A 21,121-nucleotide genomic window follows, 5' to 3' on the forward strand; every position below is an offset into this window, starting at 1 on the left:
CTAAGACTAACTTGACCATCAAAAGATGCAATTAATATGAAAGTCTCCCCTTCTCACGCATGAATTCACAAGGTAAGTGTGGATGGCAAGAGAACAAAGATGTAAACAGAGGCTCATACAAAACAAGGAGACCCCACACCCTACTGAGCCACCTCAACCTTCTGCCCAACCAGGCAGGGCTGCTTGCTCTCTCACTGAAAACACCCTGCCTTTTGTCACATGAAAACCTGCCAGGACACATACTTGAAAAAGCAAATAGATGAACAAACAATAAGCCTGGAGTTTCAAAGCTCTTCCTGTAAGACTAGTTGGATTACAGCCTGAAATCCCACCTAAAGGTAGAGCTGACATCCTTGAGGGTAAGTAGAAGCATCTCAAAAAGTAGGATTAAACTCACCTATAGAGAGAAGGTATTTCACAGTACTTAGATGAAAGATAGCGTGTCATAGCTGACCACTGCAAGGACTCCTCCCTTCTTCAAGGGAGCTCTGGAAAGAAGCCTTCCACCTCCAGCTTGAGAACAGCAGATGAGTTGCAGGTGACAGAAACTAAACTCCAGGAGACATTGGCTCAGGCACAGTTTGTGCTATTGAGATGACCAGAGTCTTGAGTACCAAACCTCAGCTTTCCATACCTTTCACAAAGCAAGGCTGCTAATATGGTCAGTGTTTTTAGCTCAAAACCAGAAACAACAATTATTTGCCTGTAAGAACTGAGCAATCACCAAAGAGGAAAACTTACCAGTTATCTTTCATCTGCATTTTAAAGGCAAGCTAGAAACAAGCCTTTCCTGCTCCTTCCACCTTCTGTCTTCAAAAAGGAGCCCTGCTCTGTGGATGCTGAGAAAACGGTGGCTCTTTCTCACCTGGAGTGAAGCTCAAGGCAGGCTGGGTCACCACCTTGCTCTCAGCACTTCTCAATTAGCTCATTAACACTGGGCAACCCCATCCTGCACAGGGGCCATGCAGACAGCTCCCTCCTAAGAGCACCAATTAATATCCCCTATGCCCCCTTCAAGGCTCTTTCCCACCTTCGTCCCCCATACACATGCGCACCAGGGCATCTCCATATGTGTGGCACCCTGCTGCTGGAGCATTAGCTGGGGTGCATGATACACATGCCCTCCCTGCACACCTGCTATTTAAAGGCAGAGCTTGATCCCTCTGTGCTGTACTCTGTCACCTGAAGCACATAGAGGTGCTACCAGAATTTAAACATGGAAAAAACCACCAAAGTGCAGGGCAACAGAGCCAACTCTGGGAAGAAGCCCCCTCTTGCTTGTACCCGTTGTTAGGGTGCACACAGTAAATAAAGGGGGTATGCTGCCAAGGTGGTGCAGGCTTGTCCCATGCGAGTGCCATTGTGCGTTGTTTTAAACATTCACTGTTGAGAAATCAGAGTCTTTTCAGAGCTGGTTCCCACTCAGCCACTCTATTCTTGGGGAGGTGAGGAAGGATGTGTGGACTCAGGTGTGTATAGCTTAAATACTTTTTTTTTCCTTTTCCTTCTGCAAAAGCAAAACAAAACAGACACACAATTTTGCCAGACTTGACAATGAAAGCTCTCCTTCAAAGAAAATAAAGCCCAATGTTACTCTACCAGTAACATACTATCATTACTTCTTTGCATTTCATAAGTATTTTCCACAGCATCCACAAGCCTTCTGACAGCTGCACTCACCTCATCTGCTTTAGATTCAACTGTTAAAAGATAAATGCTTGGCACCTGTGGTCATGATTTGCTAATATACTTAAAAGCAGAGAGGAAGAAATGGTTTCTGGGTGGGGTATTAGGTCCAGAATAGTTATTGCTCTTTATTGCATGTTAGTACATTGAAGACTACACTTTTTTTGTAAGATGGGTATATTTATTAAGAGGGAAAAATCCTTTCATTTTCTAATATCAACTCACAATACAGTTTCTACTGCCTTGTCTAAGAACAAAAAAACCCCATGCACATTTAATTATCAAAAGCCTTATCAAAGGTAAAGATCTTCTCCAGAAATCATCTCTATTTTTAGAATTCTAGGTCTTTCAAATTGTCTTTCAAAATCTGCAGCTGTGAGGTTTTCAGAAGGGCAAGCAAGGACAGCTATGTGTTCCCAAGAGTCCACACTTGGAGAGGAGACATCTTGACACTGTTTCCCTACTGACCTACTGTCTTACAGAAATATACTTTCTCTGGATGTGTAAGCAGAGCTGTGGAAATAGGTAGGGTACTAGATAACATCAAGTTTAAACTTGAAATCAGGACAGTTCAGTGGTGATGCCCCAGTTGCTACCACCTTTGTTTTTCCCTTTCATTCCCTTTCCTCTCCCCTTCCCTTTGAGTATTTTGCAGACCATTGCTTCTTCTAGTGCTACAGACTCCACTTGTCCTCAGGGAGAAGGAAAACAAATGAAGTCATGGCTGCAGAGGAGTATTTCTGCAAAATATTTCTGGGAAACATTCAAGAGTAGAGTAACAACTGTCAAGAGGCTTTAATTTTTAATAGGCTTCCACTACACCAAGAAATGACACCATTCCCTCACTCCCCACATCTCCAGCCTTGCCAGCCTTTTCCCACATCCTCCCCACAACATTGTGAAACATCTTTTGAAAGACTTGGGCACTTCAGACAGCTACCTGGAAATGGCAGCGTTATGCACAGAGAAAAAGCTGTTCATATCCTGGAGGCATTTCAGGAGAGACTTCAGGAGGCACAAGGCTTTCGTTACAGCCTGGTATTGCCCATTAACTTGAACTTGGCTCTTCTAAATACCAAACTTGCCTTTACTTGCAATGTATACTAGATCTGTATCTATGCGGCCAGCAAACAAAATAAAGAGTGGCTAATGCTAGTCTACTTTAAGCTGTCATGATTCCTGTAAAAACTCTAGAGTGCAAGTGGATCACGCACTGGATCTGGCCAGGATTCCTAGCCTCGCATTGGACATGTCATGCCCAGTGTAACACTACCCCACCACATAACTGAGATGCGAGTGTGCAGAAAGCCAGCTTTACAGCTTGCTCTCACTTTGAAATGTGGTGGCTGCCTGCTGGGGGAAGCCAGCAGGAGAGCCACACTCCCACCACAAAGTGGGCAAAGAGCTGCTGCCCCTTACAGAAACAGTCACATGAGCAGCACCAGCTCCAACTCTCCTTGCTCCCGTGTGAGCCTGCTACTAGTCTCCCAGGTCCAAGCAGTAGCTATATTACACCAGTATCAGCAAGGCAAGAATGGGCCAGTGGCTTCACAGGATTTATTTGAAACTGAAGAAAGCTTTTTACAGACATCACAGAACGCAGCAGTATGGAGCAGGACAGGTGAGGATGCGCGTGCTCCTCACACTTGCACAGAGCCTGTGGAGGGGCCACTTCCACCACAGCGTCACAGGAGAGGCTGTGTACAGCTGCAATGGAGGCAACTTGTTTTAGGTTCCCATTTGTGTCTTTGGGGCACAAAACAGATGTTCCATTTGGGGAACGTCTTTCCCAGAATGTTTCACAAAAGAGCCTTCTTCTGTACCAAGCAGAACACTGTACTGGAGAAGTTAATGTTCACATAAATTTATTTTAAATGATTAAAAAAAGTTAAAAGTTTAAAAATACCTTGCATGAATCACTGAATGGTGAATGCCTTCCCCTTCATTTGCTAAAGCTACCAGCATGATTTCAGAATTCTTAAAATTTGAAAGAAAGTTGCCATGACTGTTCTGTTCATAAAATCAAGTATTTTGGACTAAGAGGTTAGCTTATCAGTACCCAGCCTTGACAGTGTTTCCATAAGTCAGCCCTACTCCAAAGGGCTTCAGGGCTATGGGATCAACTTTTTAAACTTTTTTCTTGTTTTTAAATGGATCAGGTTGTCAGCTGTCATAGTCCCTTTGAAGCAGCCTGACTCGCATCAGCATTTGATCCAAACTTGGGTGACGTCGGCTTAGAAAGCATCTCCTGCGTTTCCTGTTCGCTCTCATCGGTCGAGATGCTGACATCCGTTTGCAGCATGAGCCCGGCTCCACGAGGAGCAAGCCTATTGCAGCGGCTCGCACATACCGAGTGGACATACCGCAACAGGGTCTTAAAGTTCAAAGACGGCATGCAACAGAGTCCTAAAGCAGCTGCTGCAATACAGAAGAGCTGTCAAAACACAGCAGCGTTTAGACCTAACAAATTTGACAACCCTGATTTTAAAAGTGCTTTGACAGTCGAGAAATGTCAAGAAAAACGGCCAAACACACCACAGACTGATTCGTTAACAATGTACATTTCGGAAGCCGGGCAAAGTCACTTTCCCGTAAGTGTAGATGTCCTCGTCTGTCCCTTGGTTTATGTGCTTCACCAAGTTTTTCTCGAACAACAGGGGGTGGTAAGCCCCCATGGTACAGGCACGGTCGTGGAACTTCTGGTAATAGTGGCAAATGTCCGTCTGCCGCTTGGAGGGGAGAAATTCATACACATGCACTTCGCCACAGAGAGCCATCATGATCACAATGCCTACGGAGGGAAGAAAAACAGACATCCCCAGTTAAAACGCAGAACTAGTCAAACACCTAGGCGAGATAAGATAGTCGAGAAAGAAGTGTCCCAGTCCAATGGGACTATATTCTGAACCCTCTCTTGCAAATCACATGGTCAGTCTGACTGGAGCAGGTAGTCTACCATGATGGCCACACCTAAAGGCCAACATTTAAGACCGCTGCCATTCTCCAGGACCTTCACGGAGACTTGAGCATCTGCAAACCACGTGCTACATTAGCTGATGCAAATTGCCCAGCTCAAACCTGCTTGGGTAAGCAGAAGTGAGACCTTCCCCTTTTCCCACTTGCCTCCAGTTATTGCAGAAGATACAAAAGTGACAATGCTTGGAGATGGCTCTTAGTATGAATGCACATAGGTATTGAACAGAAAGCCGCTCTTCAAGCTCCCACAGCTTCCCCGAGACAGAGCAGTGCTGCCCTCATGTGTCTTCCAAGAGGCACGCTAACAACTCTGGAGCCCACAGGCCAGAATCACACACAACTGTGGCCAGAGAGTTGACAGAAATAAGCCGTTTTTGTTGCCTACATAGCCAAAGAAGTGCAAAAAATAGCAAGAACGTCCTAAGGAAATAGAACCAATGTACAACATCCCATAAAATTCATGCACCATCTCAGAGACCTCAGGGACCATGTATTCAGAGGAACACTGAATTCACAAGACATGAGAGGAACCCAATGTGAAGCCACTTGTTAAAATAAGGTGCATTTTCAAAACATTTCCTTCCACCTTTTCAAATGACAATTTTCCTCTCCACTGAGCCTTCCAAAAAGCCCAGAGTTGCAAACCAAAACTCATTTTTGCTCCCTTTTGTCCACTGAGGTTACTTGTTTCAATGAGGGCATAACAAAGGAATTTATTATCAGACTGGGCCAGAGCCCTGCCTTCAAGCCCCTACTTCAGTTCACAATGATTTTGCTCCTGAAACCAGTGACGGTACTGTTATGCTGTTGTCTTGCATGCATCCAAGTAATGATGTAATAGGTGGCAGGCAAGAGCAAAGAAAAAAACTAGAAGTTTGGTTGGCAGAAATAAGAAGTTCCTCTGTTTACACACATGTTCACATGTGCCTTTGCTCCTCTGGCAGGCACCTCAAGACAGAAGTAGAGCAATGGTTGAAGTACAGCACTTTGATAGCCTCACAGCAAACAAGACCATACTTCCATGCTCTCACTTCAGGTACATGTTGGTCCCAAAAGGTTCACTCCTTTTATTTAGCTGATGATGAGATTTGCCTTCCAATAAGAAGGAAAAGCTCTGCAACAGCAGAATGTAAAATGAGCCTCTTCCCAGAGAGGCTGAATTTAGCACACTGACAAACAGAATTAACATGCTGAGCAAGGGGGAACATCACTGACCTTTTCAGGGTGACTTTTCAGTCTGATCATCCCCAACCCTCCATTAAGTCTTTAACTATATACAAAGCAGGTAAACACTCAGATTTCATCTTTGGTAGACATGTTTATTTGCCTGATAAGATCTGAGCCCCCAAGAGCCACCTCCTTCATCTCAGCACCCCATGCAAACTGCTCTGGCTCTAGAAAGTAAACAAGCTAGAAAATACCTTAAGGTTGCAATCTGTTCTCCTGCTTCCACGGGGAACCAAGCCATGCTTCTAACTGCTGTTTCAGAGGGGTGCTGCAAACTGCTTATTTTAACACCACTGAGCTGCTACTTTTAAGATAGGAAGCTTAATTTCTGGCTTAAGACAAACACTGTAGAAGCAACTCTGGTAAGCTCTTGGCTTTGAGCAGCATAAACCTACAATTGTCTTTAAAACAGGCACACTGTTCCTGCAAACTGAAGAAGAGTCAAGATGGTTATTGTCTTACCAAGCATTCCTGAAGAAGGTGGATTAGGCTGAATGTGCTCCAGGGAATTCTCCTGCAGAATATCCCAGAGTTGCCACTGCATTTTTGGATTCAGGATATAAAAAGGCTGCTCAGGATGTCTAGTCCGATACAGCTTGTAGTTTTCAAAGAATGTGTAGTCTGGTTTTCTGTACCACTGGAAGATAGAATGAGAAGATCAGAGCCTTATTTCCAGCGTGCTCTTTCCCACAATCAACGTTAAATAAGATTGCTTAAGATGACTTAAGCTGCTGCCAAGGGAAAAAGGTCCAGCTATGCCTATACACACACACTCACACCACCCTGATCCGCTCTTCGGATTAGCAAGGTGACTCGCCTCGGCAAAGAGAGTGAGAGGAGCCAAAACTTCTTTCTTTGGCAGTGAAAGACTGTTAAATGAGATTAGCCTCGTGTATAACTTCAGTCTACAACCCTAGTCTTTTGTTAGAAATATCAGCCACATTTTTGCATTCCTGCTTGCAACACACACCCTCTCCTGCAGCTGGCTCCTCTCTACCTGGAGTCCACAGCTGCACCAACACAACTGTTTGTGCTACGAACCAGATCAAACAATGGATCCATCTTAAAAAGAATCTGGAAATAAAGCTTGAGCCAGAGCAGTTCTCTGATCAGGTTGACCACACAGCCACTGCAACCAGGGAAAGGGTAGCAACCACCGCAAGACACTGGGAGAAGCAGCAGGAGATAGAATCATAGAATGGTAAGGTTGGAACAGACCTCTAGAGGTCATCTAGTCCAACCCTCAGCATAGCCCCGTATAGGGATTGAACCCATGACCCTGGCATTAGCAGCACCATGCTCTAACCAACTGAGCTAAACCTGCCCCTACATACTAAGAGAGCATACTAGGACATGATGATAAGCAGTCTGTCTTACATGTTATCAGACCCTGTCCCTCAGCACTCTTGTGGTACCAAGCATCCTATTCAGATGCAAGTGTCTTCAGCATAGCCTTACAAAACAGGGTGAGCTGATTTGCATCTCAGCACTTTCCATAAAAATACGGAGGAAGAGTTTGCGTTTTCTTGAAGTCCTCTAGAGATTTTTACCTATGCTACAAATATTGCATCCTCATTTAACTTGTTCCTAAACACACTGTACAAACACCTAGTGTCTCCTGGAGACGTGGAACTAGACACAAGGATAAACATCGGTGAGAAAATCAGAAATAGTAGTCCAGGGAAAGGAATGGCAAAGGCCTCTGAGGCACAGAAAGAGCCTCTAACAAAAGCAGGGATGGGCATATTCACTCCCGGCTGCATGCACCCTGGATTAGCCTCCAGTGTTTCACTTATCAAATAACACTCTTGCACTCAAAAAGCAAAGGGAATTCTAGAGGGATTACGACACAGAGAAGAGACACATTCACTAAGATGTTCAGAGGGTTTCCTAATACTTTCATAATGCATCAAATATCTCTTACATCTGACTGGTGTCTTTAACTATCCAAGCATCTACTGACAACAAATCTTAGAGCAACAGGCAGAAAGAGGAGCTCAGTCCTCTGTGGTTATTTTGCAACAGCTGCAGCCAGCAGCGATTCCCTTTCTGTAGTGTCAGCCCTGGGAAAGTCACGGTGGTGACCTGCTTGCTACATTTGGCCCCAGGGCCTTCACAGCCTTCTGCAGAGGGTGTTTCCATTGGGTACACACAGGCAGGGGATATTTGCAGAAGTACACACGGGTACAGCCCATGGTAGTGAGGAAGTAAAGAACAGTTATAACATGCCTGCATATGTTAGGAGGAAGTGAGTTAACAGAAGCACTTCAAAGCACTTGAATCTAATTTTACTGGCGCGAACGCGGCCTTACCTCATGAATATCTGCATGATACGGTGCCGGATCCCAGACAATTAAGACTCCAGTGTTATATAGCGCGTCTGTCAGGAACTGCTGCTCCTCAACAGTTACCAGCTTGAACAACAACAAATACAATACATACATATTTGGTTTGCTATCGAATAAGCAGGCAGTCAAGCTGTATCTGTGGATGTTTTAGAGCTGCAGCCCCCCCATTGCTGGCAATTGAGCTGGTCCCACCACACTCATGCAAGGACACAATTCCCGGTTACGTCACTCCAACGCGTACAGCAGTCCTACGTAGGAACAAAGGATTCAGCAGAGAGTCGTGTGAAAAACTACCATCGTGCTTTACAAGGAGGTTATCTCTACCAGTCTTTAATAAAAAGCAAGGACAGGACCCACACAGCGGCTCAGCTTGTACAACGAACTCCATTGCTAGAACTGCCAAAAGCGAGTGAGAATATAATTGCTGCCAACCAGGCATCAGGACAGTCCAGTACCAGCCTAATGCAAACGCGCCGGCTTTAACAGGAATCTTGGTTACGTGGCACCACTGGCTGCTTACGGGGCGATGCTACCACCCCACAGTGCAGGGGCTCTGGGGGAAGAGCACCAAGCATGAAGATCTAGATTTAATTAAGAAAAAAACATCAGAGAGGAGACATTTAAACACGGCCAGCTCTGCAGCTGTGCTCAACTTCACCTCAGGTGTACATGGCACTTGTTCCAAAAAGCTCTGCCCATGGTTAACACCTCTTCCTGCAAGACCACTGGCGCAGGAGAGGGGACACGAGAGCCCACACCGTGCATGTTACCATACACTGAACGGCCCGGGCTCCCCAAAGCTGCGTGACACCAGCCAGGCAAGGGGGCTTGAACCCTGCAAGCACAGTGACAAGGAGGAAGGCACCGTAACAGCAAAGCCCCGTGAAAACAGCTGCAGATAGCAACTGCTCCACCAGGCCTGGAGTGCAACAAACTTTTCCAGATAAGCAAAATAATTCCAGGAAAAAAAAAAAAAAAAAAAAAAAAAGAAAAAGAAAGAAAAGAAAAAGAAAAGAAAAGAAAAACAACAAAAGCCCTACCCTGTATGCTTTAGATACCTCTTGGACAACTGGCATGACTCTTTACATCTGAGTAATTCAGGTTTGCAGCAAAAGCTAAACGCAGTCGGAATCGAATGAGACAGGGACTGATCCTCTGTCGTCCCTTCCCATAAGCACAGTCCATACAGATGCAGCTTGTAAACATCTGCTTAAGAGAAGCACTGTCATAAAAATCAACTCCCACTTGTCCTGGTTTTCTCCTAGGATCTAATTAAGAGCTGGGCAATTTATCCCTGAGTACCCAAGGTGCCTCTAGCAGCCAACAGTTTTTCTGCTTGTCCCCGTAACACGGCGCAAGGGCAGTCTGGCCAGCCCAGATGTGCGCTACTCCAAACCACAAAGAGCTTCCTTGCATCTGCTCTTAATTCCAAAGGATTAGCCTTGACCATGGGTACCGCATGGCTTCATTTCCTTCTAGCAGTTAAAATATCTAGGTCACTGGTTAAAAGCATGCCTCCAAGCTGGAGTTTGCAGGTGTGAACCATGCAGTGTGAATTTTTAACCCAGTTCTGCCAATGCCAGAAGCACAGGCTTGTGACAGAGGGAGGCGAGCCAGCTGGCTAGCCCTTCACTGGGGGAGAAAGGAGAACGAAGCACCACGCCAGCACTGAAGCAGGGCTAGCATCATCAGTATTTTAGTTTCACTCCCGTGTTTCTATCTAAAGGCTATAAGTCTTTCAGGAATTTTATTCTGGTTAAAAAAAAAAATGACTGTTGGGAAAGGAGGGTGCAAGAGAGATAGAGCATCAGTGAAGGGAAAGTTTATTGGGAAAGGAAAGATGGACCAAGTACAAGCAAGCGAGTTAGCAGAGGTACGCCCGCCTCCGAGGAGGTGCCCACTCGCACCACAGCGGAGGAGAAAGAAACGGGGTAGCGGCACCTCCACAGCCGTAAAGCCACTGCCGTTGCCTTCCCTATACTACGGCACTGGTTCTTTGTAGCATCAGTTTAGTTGACTATCCGTCACTCAACCAATCTACTCCAGGAATCTGGCTCACTAGGTATCTTTAGTGCCCATTTGTTCTGTTTAATAGAGTGACTGTGTCTTGCCAAGCAGCTAAATGTCATTTAAGTGGCTACCACACTTGCTTGTCTTTCCCAGCTGTTCTGAACCTAACTAATTAACTAATTCATAGAGCTGTTATTTAGACAATTCACTGTCTAGGAAATATCTTGCTGATGCAGCACCTGCCTCCCTGCTATGTTTACTGCCCATATCAAAACGCATTCCTTCGCTCTGGAGCCACAGTCATGGTCTGTAATCCAAACACGGGCCCCTTTCCCACCACTGTCTCGCTATCTCCTTTCTCTTCCTCCCTACAGACTCGTTTGGCTGCGTTTGCCGTTACTTGCACTGAGCAGAGTGTGCGCCCCAGCGCTGTGCGGAGTCAGCCTCGGAGGACTGCAAAGGGGGGCTGGAGGAACGAGGTACCACGCTCCTTTGCCAGCTCTGCAGAAAGGACCCAAGTGCTACATAATGGTGCTTTCCCTTGCCCCTGAAGTCTTCAGCCTTATTTCTTTAAGATGCCAGTGCTGTCCCAGAACAAATCTGTCTTGCATTAGATGCCAAGAAAAAAAAATGCTATTAAAGGAGACAGTACATATGTAACAGGGAAGGTCTAAGGAAATAAGCAAGGTAACATGGAAGAACTTCTTTATTTAGTCAAACTACCAAGCTTAAACTAACTACTGAGATTCTCCTCAAATCAGAGGATCCCAAATTTCCTCTCCCAGTACTATCTTATTAATCTTTCTCTTTTAACACAGATGCAGAAGATATCCCACTCTACTGCTAAAACCATCTCCTCCTCACCCCAACTTTTGCTAGAAACTGGTCAGCAAACAACTGAGGACTGTTCACCTTGACTGTTCTCAGCTGGCTCTAACTGACTGTTCTCAGTCTGTTTGGTTTTGCTCATTACATAAAATCACATTAAAATAACTGTTAAGCAACTTTGGCCTGCTGGCTGCACATGCCGCAGGGATACTATCTAATGTAGACTAGTTTTGACAAATTAGATTCAGGGTATCTTATCTCCTTCATTTTAGGAATGGACTGAGCAATAACAGGAGCCAACATAACAGCAGCCAACCCATACGCTCACCTCCAACATAAGAAAAGCCAACTCCAGAACAAGAACCACCCACACAGGTACTAAACACAACCTGCCCAGCTGTGGCACCAGCTTCAGTACACGTCTCCTTTGGTGGTGAACCTAGCTGGGAACCCCTGCTAGCCTACCGCCCTCCTGTGCCAAATGCAAGTGGTCCTCCAGCTGCTTTGGGGCCCCACGTTCTCACCAGGGACGCCTACGGCAGCCCTCCGTGAGGTAAGGTACAGCTCTTGCAGCAAGGCTGAAGACAAAATAATGTCAGGTAACACCAATAACAAGAAGGTGGCTGACCAAGATGTTGCCAGGAATAGAACTGCATTGAAATATGCAGTGTGTGAATAAAAGCACAGAATAAAAAGAAATACTCCACCCAGCCATCCTGGGAGACGACAGGGACTGCGGTTAGAGCAAGCCCCAGTTCACAGTTCTGCTTAGAAACTACAGAAGAGCAACTCCTGACTTATTCTCACGGGACTTTTGCTAGGCTCAGCCCTGCATTTCTGCTATAGATTTAGCCTCCAAGAACTGCAATAATTTTGCTCTCCCTCTAATCACCTAATCAGTTTTCTAAGCTGGTGTCTCCATTTTGAGGGGATGATGGCAGATGAAGAATGTCACCCACGGCTGGCGGCTGATCTGCATGGAGAACAGATGCACTGTAATTACATGGCTGTAACTACACTGGTGTTCAAGCTCGTACTTAATCCAAAATAAGAGCAGTCACAGAAAAAATTATTACTGCTGCATTACAGCTGTGCAGTTATAGTGGTGTTGTTTTCTCTGTGCAGATAACCCTGGTACAGCATAGGTCACATAAATGTTTTCACTGGTAAATGACTTCATATCACAGTAATGTTCACTATGGCCACATCCCCAGAGAAAGTCTGCTTAAGCAGTAACACCTATCTAACATTACAGAAGTACACACAGAAGGAAAAGATACAGAATGAAGAGGTCAAAGGGGGCAGAGGAGGAAGGATGATAACAGCCAGATGTTTGCTAAGAAAAGATTGCCTCAGGAAGGACAAACTGTCCCACTTCTGAATGCTGTTTTAGCTCAGGGGAACTGAGACACAAAAAGCAGCAAGGCAGAGCACCGTAGTAAGGGGAGAAGACGAGACCCAGTAGGAGAAACAGGTAGCAAAACTGTTTGTACAAGAAGTAGGAATGTCTTTCAAGAGAAAGAAAAAATGAGCTAGGGAAACTGGCTGAAAGCTAGCCAGACACTGGCTCCACATCTTTCCCTTTAAATGTATGGCCAAGATCGTAGTGCCACTATGAGAAACTTCAAACCTCATTCCACAGCAGTGCCTACAGGTCCCATCAAACAGGAGCAGACAAGACAGCTCCAGGCCTACAGATCTCAGCTTTGGGATGAAGAAAGCATCCTGTCTTACTGCTTCTGGAGCGCATTAGCTAAGTTTCAGTCCTTCCACCTTCTCTTGTTTGCATCCCTTATTCTTCATGGTCCTACTGGCTCCTCTTTTCCTGGATTTGGGGGTGCTCTTCTCTGCACTGCAATGCTGCAGCAGTTTTGACCTATGTGACTTGGCCCAATTTTGCATTTTACTCTCCCTTTCCATTCTCTCCCCAGCACAGACTACCACGATTTGCATTTGAAAATTTCTCCAGAACAAAAGAAACCAGACAAGCATTTTAAGTGCAACAGGCATATGGAGGCAGGACATAAGCAATCTCCTAGGCTGTACCTAGAGGAGCAAGGATCTGTGTGGTGGGTCTCTCTCAGCCCCTGAACAGCTGCTTTACTATCCGCGACACTGCATTGCTAAACTTGGCTCTTAAAAACTGAGAATCTACCTCAAAGCCTACTGAAATCAGAAGATCAGTCAGCACAGAGTGCCTCACCTCAGGAAACAGCTCTCAAAGAGCCAGCAAAAGCTACCCTTAGTAAGTGATGCCTTGCGTTAAAAGGCACTTCCTACCATGCTCTGCACCAGGGTCCTGGATGGATGGAGGGAATCTCCGATGCACACACGGAAGAGTTCATGCACCCTCCTGGCTCTGTGCATGCTACCGCTTTAAAGCTATGTCCTGTGCCAGTTATCTGCAGTTATTTAACAACCCTGGTTAACGTGTTATCCACAGGGTCTGCAACATTGTTGTGCAAAGCAGAGGCATTTTCTGTTTTAAAACCAAACAAACACCCTTCAGCCTTCACATCCCTCCTTGCGGCAGGCACAGCTCACCTCTTGAAACACTTTAGTTTGCTCAGCTGCATGAGCTGAGCTGCAGCACCCTGCTCGCGCCTCGCACGCCCAAAGCACAGCAGCAAGCCTGCAATCAAGCTTCATAGAGCTGGAAAGAAGATTTTGGCCAAGCTAAAAATTAAATTATCCTCTGCCTTCAGTAAATTGCAAACAGGTGAATGCAAATTAGCAAGCACATGGCAATTTAACTGCAGAACCTCAGCATACATTTCATCTATGGGGAAAAAGCTTTGTCCACTGTCACTCTTTACAGGGGAGGTCAGGGACCCATCCTATACATATGGGGGGGGGGGAAGAATTGCATGAAAACCTTTATTTTTCCCAACTTCATTTTAAAGAAATCCCAGCGGCAGACAAATGGCAGCTTTTAGAGCACAGAAGTCCCATACGGACGTTGCCAGTGCAGTCTGCCATTCTGCTCCCAGGGAGATGAGGGAGATGAAGACAACCCTGCCGGGCTCGGCCCCTCTGGCACGCGTTTGTCAGACCCACCTGGGAGTTAACGAGGCGAATTGTCGTCTTTTCCCCTACATCTTCTTTAAATCCCCTGGTAGGAGCCCCATTAAACCGTAGGACCGCATCATGGCTGTCTGAAAGCAAAACAGAGTGAAAACCAGTGAGCTAACAACTGTCTTCGAGACAGGAAAGAGATACATAGTAGGTCATTCACTTGCATTTCTAATACAATCTGGCTACTCACAGAAGATTTTCTATGTAACTGCTGGAAACAGCAAGCCAGATTCTGTGAAAGAAGTTGTCGGCCTAACTTCACGATCAATACTTTTTTTTAAAAATCCACTTTTTAAAAACCACCACCTGTCTGCAGGTTGAGAGCGCAGCCCTAACACCTAGCGTGCACAGGGAAGTGCAGTGGCCCTCTTCCAAACACATCACGAGGAGAACACTGATGTGCAACTAATTTTCCACGTGGCTGGCTGCAAAACAAGGAAGTGGGAAATCATGGAAAACCAGTGTCCTCTCTTGGAGCCCGGGGGAATACCAGGCAGCAAAGACGCACGTGTCCTCCACCCGGACACCCCAGGCTCGAAACCTGCTGACTAGACCTTCTACCCGCTCAAGGGGTCCCGGCCGTTTGCTTACGCGAGCGCCTCCAGCTTCCCTGGGCTCGTGCAACGGACACACGACTGCAGCTTGTTCTAGCTGCAGCTGATGGCACTGGAGAAGCAACCAGCTCCTCAGATTATGACAAAACTGCTCGTGCTGTCCCGGACCAGCTGTGGAGCAGTCTGACAGTCGTGATCGTTTCCATGAAAAAAGGGGAGGTCACACAGGCAATTCTGGAAGATCAGTAACTACTTGCAGAGAACTAGTTTCTCAGACAAATGGATCTTGTTTAGAGCCCTTCCAAAACAACACACAAAACCCAGAAAAATGATGTTTCTGAATACAAATGGTGTCCACATAGAGAAATTTTGTGGCTACCATTACAGACCCTTAATTCCACGTCCTACCTTATACTTAGGTCAATGGAGCACAATGTTATAATTTCCCCAGGCAGTTTGTGCCAGAACCAAGTGTTACTATGTCCTAAATTTACACTTCAAAATGGTGTTTAACAAATGCCATTTGATGAGTGTCAGCGGAGCCCAGCACACACAGAGTGGCTGGGTCTCTGAGAAGCACTCTGGCTCCAGGTGGTTATGTTGACACTCAGTATTTCCCCCGTCAGATCTTTCACTGGTGATTCACAACCTCCTCTAATGCCAAGCATCCACAAAGATAAGGAACTGCCTGTCCACACATTTCTCCTCCATCCACCCCACCAGCCTTCTTCCACTGACTAATTGCTCATTTCACTACTTAAAGCAATCACTGATTACACACAGCAAATACTTCTTGGGCCTTTAAGGAATAATAATTCAGCAATGTGTTGTGCTCATCCAAGCATAAGCAAAAGCTTAATTTTCAGCATGCCTGATTTACTACCTTTTTGACAACTTACTCCAAGGGTGCTGCCAATGCCAAGGTCATGGGTTCAATTCCCATATGGGCTACGCTGAGGGTTGACCAGATGATCTCCAGAGGTCCCTTCTAACCTCATCATTCTATGATTCTATATCTTTTCCTACACTGAAATAGGTTAGAGAAATTAAGTATATAAACACACACGCTCCCCTATATCCTTCTCCATACAGAGCTCCCAGTTCAAGGGGTTGTAGTGGGACAATTCTCTAGGCTTTAAGTGCCTAAAACTTTGCACAATCATTAGCAGAGATGACTTCTCAAGCAGAAGGGTTAAGGTTTGAGATTATCCGTGAGGCAACCTAGCCAGGGACACCAGCAGGGGTTAATGGAACGTGCCTTCGGCACATTAGACAACGACCTTTTAAGAATTCATCCATGGCGATCTGGAACAAACTGGTGCTTCAGTTTAAAAGACAGACTAAGAGACTGGCTGCAGGGACAGTGACACTGCTTTGCATGCCTGAGGTGCTTTCAACCGTGCAGCAGTCAGAGCACAGCCTGTTATACTTTCTGGTTACTCAGGTACTGAATCCAGCACTTTCATGAACTGAATTACAACACACTAAGGAAACAACCCCAACATCTGCAGATCCTGAGAGGATCCTGTTATGGAGGAGCAAGCTGGAGTCTCATATCGATATGCAGGAGTCTATCAAAGATGTCTTTGCAATCAAGGCACCTCTGTCACAGCTGTGTCATTCTGTGTTAAACCAAAAAGACTTGGGTCATTTCTGCAGAAGTCTTTTTCGTAGCATCTTTCACAACATCTTAACATCATTCTAGCACCTGCCCACCTACCTGGTAGAGCATGCAGAAGTTTAGGGGAGGACTTTTGGAACAAGAAGCAGAGCAAGCCCTAACCTTCCCAAGAGCTCCTTGGCACTATGATTCTGAAAGTTTCTCCTAGGTTGTCTAACAGTAACATATTAAAGGGCTATCTGTCTAGTTCAGAGAATGAAGATTACTTCCAGCTTTGTACAAGCCAAAGGGACCTGATCCAACAGATCACTTACAAATGCTTTGAAGTCTGAGAACAATTTGTGTAGAAGGGAACATTCATAGGCTTTAAAACTTCAAATAAATATGGTCAGGTATAGGAATTTGCAAACTATCACCAGTCTTTGTTTAAGGGAGAGATAAAAATAGAGCCCTCTAAAGATTTCTTTTGTAGTTAGCCTTGCATTTGAGCAAGAGACAGTCTTGTCCTGCTGGTTAAAGTATCTCTTGTTCTGTGGTAATTGGTAGATCCAGCTGGGGTAAGGAAGAGACTCTGAACCAGTGAGGTAGCTGCAGTATAGACACCACAGCATGGCCCTGTGATCAGCAATTAAGCTTTGCTGCTCTTACAGCAGCAAGGGCACTCACTCGAGTCAAGTTTGAAGGAGCATCTCACACAGCCAGCTCTACACTAAGTATATTGGCCAAAGCTGTGACCCAGAAAACTGGCAGAGCTTCACCTGCACTAGCTGTGGGCATCACGACCGCTTAGCACATCAAGGCAACAGCACAGCGCAGGTCATGGCCTTCTGGGCCACCGAGACTCAGCTGCTGCCTCATGGCTCAGGACAAGTACTCTGCAGTGCCACTTTTGAAACCCATGATCAAATGAACAGGATCACAGCACGGCTGCAGTCGGAAGGCACCCCTGAAGACTGCCTAGTCCAATCCTCCTGCTCAAAGCAGAGTCAACTATAGCAGGTTGTGAAGGACTGCGTCCGGTTGGGTTTTGAGCACCTCCAGAGGCCTTTCCCTTGAGAGCTTTCCTTTACTTCATTCCCTGAAGAATGCTTTCCAGTTGTTGGCCTGCCACAAATGAGAACCCTGAACATTACTCACCCACCCCGCACCCACTCCAGGAACAAACACAAGATATCTTCCTGGCTTCCGGTACTTGTTCTATCTACTATCAACACAATCACAAGAGCTGGAAGAAGATTTCATAGGTGTACACTATTCAGGATGGAAACACCTACACATAAATCCTTAACTCCCTCAACTCAACCTAGCCCCCTCTACTCCCCTGGGAGTAGGCTTGCCTATTTGGATAAATATTTCTATTTCCCATTTTCCTGCTGAAGGAGGATCATGTTATAGCCCAGTCAAAGCTTCACAAGTTTCCAGAGTTGAAACTGCAACTTCTTTATATTAAAATCCTTTCCATTTTTACCATTGAGACACAGCTGCTGCCACCAAAGGCTGATCAAGAGAGCTGTTATGGCCACATTTAGCCCAAGGTCTAACACTTCACAGGCGCTGCGAGCACACACAGTGAGGCGTGGGCCCCCAGAGAGGAGAGGAGTATCTAATTATTACTCCCATCTCCTCCTAAGTTGCAGTGTTCACTAACTATAGGAGAGTTTTGAGGATAATATTTCAACTTATTTATACACGTTTGTAACTAAAGAAAAGACTTATCAGTAAGAGTGTGATCATGGATCTCTTCTGTTTAATATAAGTTATTAAACAATGTTATTTGACTTTATCCTAGAAAAATACCAACCTATTTCTGGTCCCAAATGAGATGATTTCAGAGACCCTGCTGAGGACACAACAGCACAGCGTCCCAGGCGGCCGACCACTTCATCGAGGCTCTTCCTTGGTAGGTACTGATGCCATGCAGAGGTATTAAATGGATCATCTGACCCCTGTATCATCGTCATGTTCACCCTGTCTCGCAGCTCGCACAGCAGCTTCTCTGGGCTGAGTTTAGCAGAGTTCCTCTTCCCACTGTAAGTCACGTTGTACTTGTTCATGGACAAATAGTTCCTTCTGACCTTCTGCAGCCTGGGTATGAGATTCTTGGATGAACTGTCCTTATCCCACACCTTCACAGAGTCTGCTGCTTTCTTGGACTTTTCCACTGACACAGAGCTGCTGCCTTTTACTTTATTCTGGTTACTGGGCGAAGTGTTGGGTTCCTGACCCATTTCACTGGCTGCTTCACGGAAAAAGCCCTGCGATTTAACTATGTTCCATTTTCCAAAACTCCTGTGAACCTGCAAATCATCACTCTTGGTCTTGAAGAAAACATAGTAATTTCTTCTTGTCTCTCTCCACAGACAAACTGTCAGAGCAACCAGTAGCACCACAAGAATACACATAATTTTTTTCAACACATTGACGTGAACCATAGTGTACGGTGCATCCAAATGGGACAATTAACATAGGGCACGAAGCTGCTCCTGGGAGAGAGGAACATATCTCAAAGGTGTGTGCATAAACACGTGTATTTATATATATAAACTGGAATTAGGTGCGTGTGCGTGTGTGCGCGCAAGGGGAGAGGACAAGGAGAAGAGAGGCAATTTTAAAATTCTAGGTCATCTAAATTTCTTATTTCAAAGCCCACCACTGTAAATACCAAATGAGAAGACTTGGCAGGACTCAGATCAAGCTCCAAACTGGCTATTACACCATCATATGCTAGATAACAGTGAGCTGAAGTCACTGCCAACAACAGTCAAACAACAGTTAAATTTAAGACAGCACATATCACACTAGCAGGAGGTAAAGTCTCCATTTTGCTTTCCTTTATTCTCCAAGTCCAGCCAGTCAAAACCCAACATCCCAGTACTGGCATTTCCAGGACTCAACTTCCACTTGACCACAGGCATGAACAATAATAAAAATGATGTTTCCAAATAATGAAGCACATAACTGTGGAAAAAAACCCCATGAGTTCGTGAATACTAGGAGTTTCACTAGCCCAGTGCTGACACATCTGGTGACTTTATAGGAAACTTCTGCAAATCTGCAGCGGGCTGAGTACGTCCCCAGAGTGAAGCCTCAGCAAACAGCTGCTGAGAGCCAATTAATCCACAGCAAGGTTTGAGGTGTGTTTAGGCTTCATGATTGTGTTTCGATAAATATTTTTTCTAGGATATATTACCCTGAAGAAGCAAAGCAAGAACCTGTTGTACAGCATTGCCTGTCCTCATATTAATAAACAGTTCCAGCTCCCATGACATATATAGCAAAGAGGGGCAATTCAACAGGCAGCAGTGTGCAAAGGGCATCTCAATCTAGTGAGCACTATGGGCTGGTGTAGGAAAAAATATGCTGAAGTATAAATGCCTCATGACTGACACATGGGACCACAGAAGACAGGAGGGCAGCTGCTCACTTCCCTGCATGGTTGCTCCTGGATGTGTTGTTCTGAATCTGCTTCCAGAATATGGGAATGGTTTGGAGATAGCAGGCGCTGGTAGGCTGTGACCAGGACTGACTACACACTACCATGTCTATCATCTAGGGACTTCTGAGTGCTTGGGCCAGCTTGCAAACAGGTGGAGAGGCAGAGAGGGAAGGAAAATGCACATAGCTCTTAAAATTGACCATTATCACCTCAAAGGTCCTCTCGTTCTGCCTTAACACCTGCGCTTTTCTGCGTAGGTCACCCAGAAATGTTTCCGAGTCTTGCTACGAGTGCAGAGTTGCAGCCATTCCCTCACTCCAGACTATGCACCCTTGGAGCCGTGCTCTTCTTGCTGTTCCAACAGACGTGCAATTTCAGTCTGCACCTGCCCACCCAGGCAAACCTTGGTTTGCCCAATATTTGTTTTTCCAGCACAGAAAAGCACTGGCAAGAGAAAACTCTTGGAAATTAGCCAGCCTTCAGATCTCTGCACATGCCTCTTCTGCAACGCTGGATTCCCTAGTGAAATGGTTTGACATGAATTGCTGCCTTGCTGTGCTCACTTTCAGTAGATAGATCAAAATACACGGATCGCTGTATCTCTTAGAGAGGCACCGGCAGTAACTCCCTCCTTGAACTACCCATTGAAAGCAAGCTCAGCTGTAGTATTTTAGAAGCCACTGACATGCTAATATATAATACCTGTTGGATAAAGCAGTAGTTTTCCAGCTCAAGTCATTTTCGGTTGTTCGCAAATTTTCTTCCAAGGGTTAAAGCAGGATATCACGAAATACAACAGTTGAGTCTTACTGAAGAGTTCAAGAAGCACCTGCAGAAAAAGAGAGGGCGGGGGGGGGGGGGGAAGCTATTACAGAAGAACCATATGGCCCTGGGGATAAACAAGTATTTTCTTAGATAAGCACTGTTTTCCCACAAAAACCGTTATCCAGGCTGGGCAAGGCCAGCAGCAAAGATATTATTAACGCATGTGTTTTTTAAAAGCTTAAATGCCCGTTCAAAGCAAACAGTTCAAGTTTCGCTTACAACAGCCACCTTCCTTCTTAGCCAGGAACCGAGGCTCAGCCAAGCAGGGAGCCAGCAGCTTGCCTGTTCGCTGCTCCCGCAAGACTGGTGACCTCCTCAGTGGAGGAGGCACCTAATAGTAGGACACATCTCATGCACTGAAGTAAAAATCCTAGTCCTAATGCTCCACTCAAGTCATGAACATTATGCAGGGGAAGAAAAAAAGGGTAGCTTTTCCTAGAGAAAGATTTTACGGCTTATTCTTCAGTAGACAGCTTCGCACAATCCCCATCAAAAGCAATAGCAGGGAACAACACATCCTTCTCCTCTGGAGCAA

At 45.6% G+C, this 21,121-nt stretch overlaps 1 protein-coding gene across 2 annotated transcripts in view; it reads right to left on the reverse strand.

The window, feature by feature from the left end:
* Window positions 1-3,276: 3,276 nt before the first annotated feature.
* The window catches only part of ST6GAL1 (ST6 beta-galactoside alpha-2,6-sialyltransferase 1), a 56,774-nt gene continuing 38,929 nt past the window's right edge, over window positions 3,277-21,121 (reverse strand). For both annotated transcript variants that reach the window (XM_062582698.1, XM_062582697.1), the window contains exons 2-7: window positions 20,464-20,590; window positions 18,127-18,808; window positions 14,133-14,230; window positions 8,202-8,303; window positions 6,352-6,526; window positions 3,277-4,477 (exon numbers count right to left, since the gene is read on the reverse strand). In XM_062582698.1, coding sequence (XP_062438682.1) covers window positions 4,236-4,477; window positions 6,352-6,526; window positions 8,202-8,303; window positions 14,133-14,230; window positions 18,127-18,757 — 1,248 coding nt within the window. In that variant the 5' untranslated portion in view covers window positions 18,758-18,808; window positions 20,464-20,590 and the 3' untranslated portion in view covers window positions 3,277-4,235. The remainder of the gene's footprint in view (window positions 4,478-6,351; window positions 6,527-8,201; window positions 8,304-14,132; window positions 14,231-18,126; window positions 18,809-20,463; window positions 20,591-21,121) is intronic.

This window comes from Rhea pennata, chromosome 9 (genome assembly GCF_028389875.1).
Source record: "Rhea pennata isolate bPtePen1 chromosome 9, bPtePen1.pri, whole genome shotgun sequence".
Taxonomy (NCBI): domain Eukaryota; kingdom Metazoa; phylum Chordata; class Aves; order Rheiformes; family Rheidae; genus Rhea; species Rhea pennata.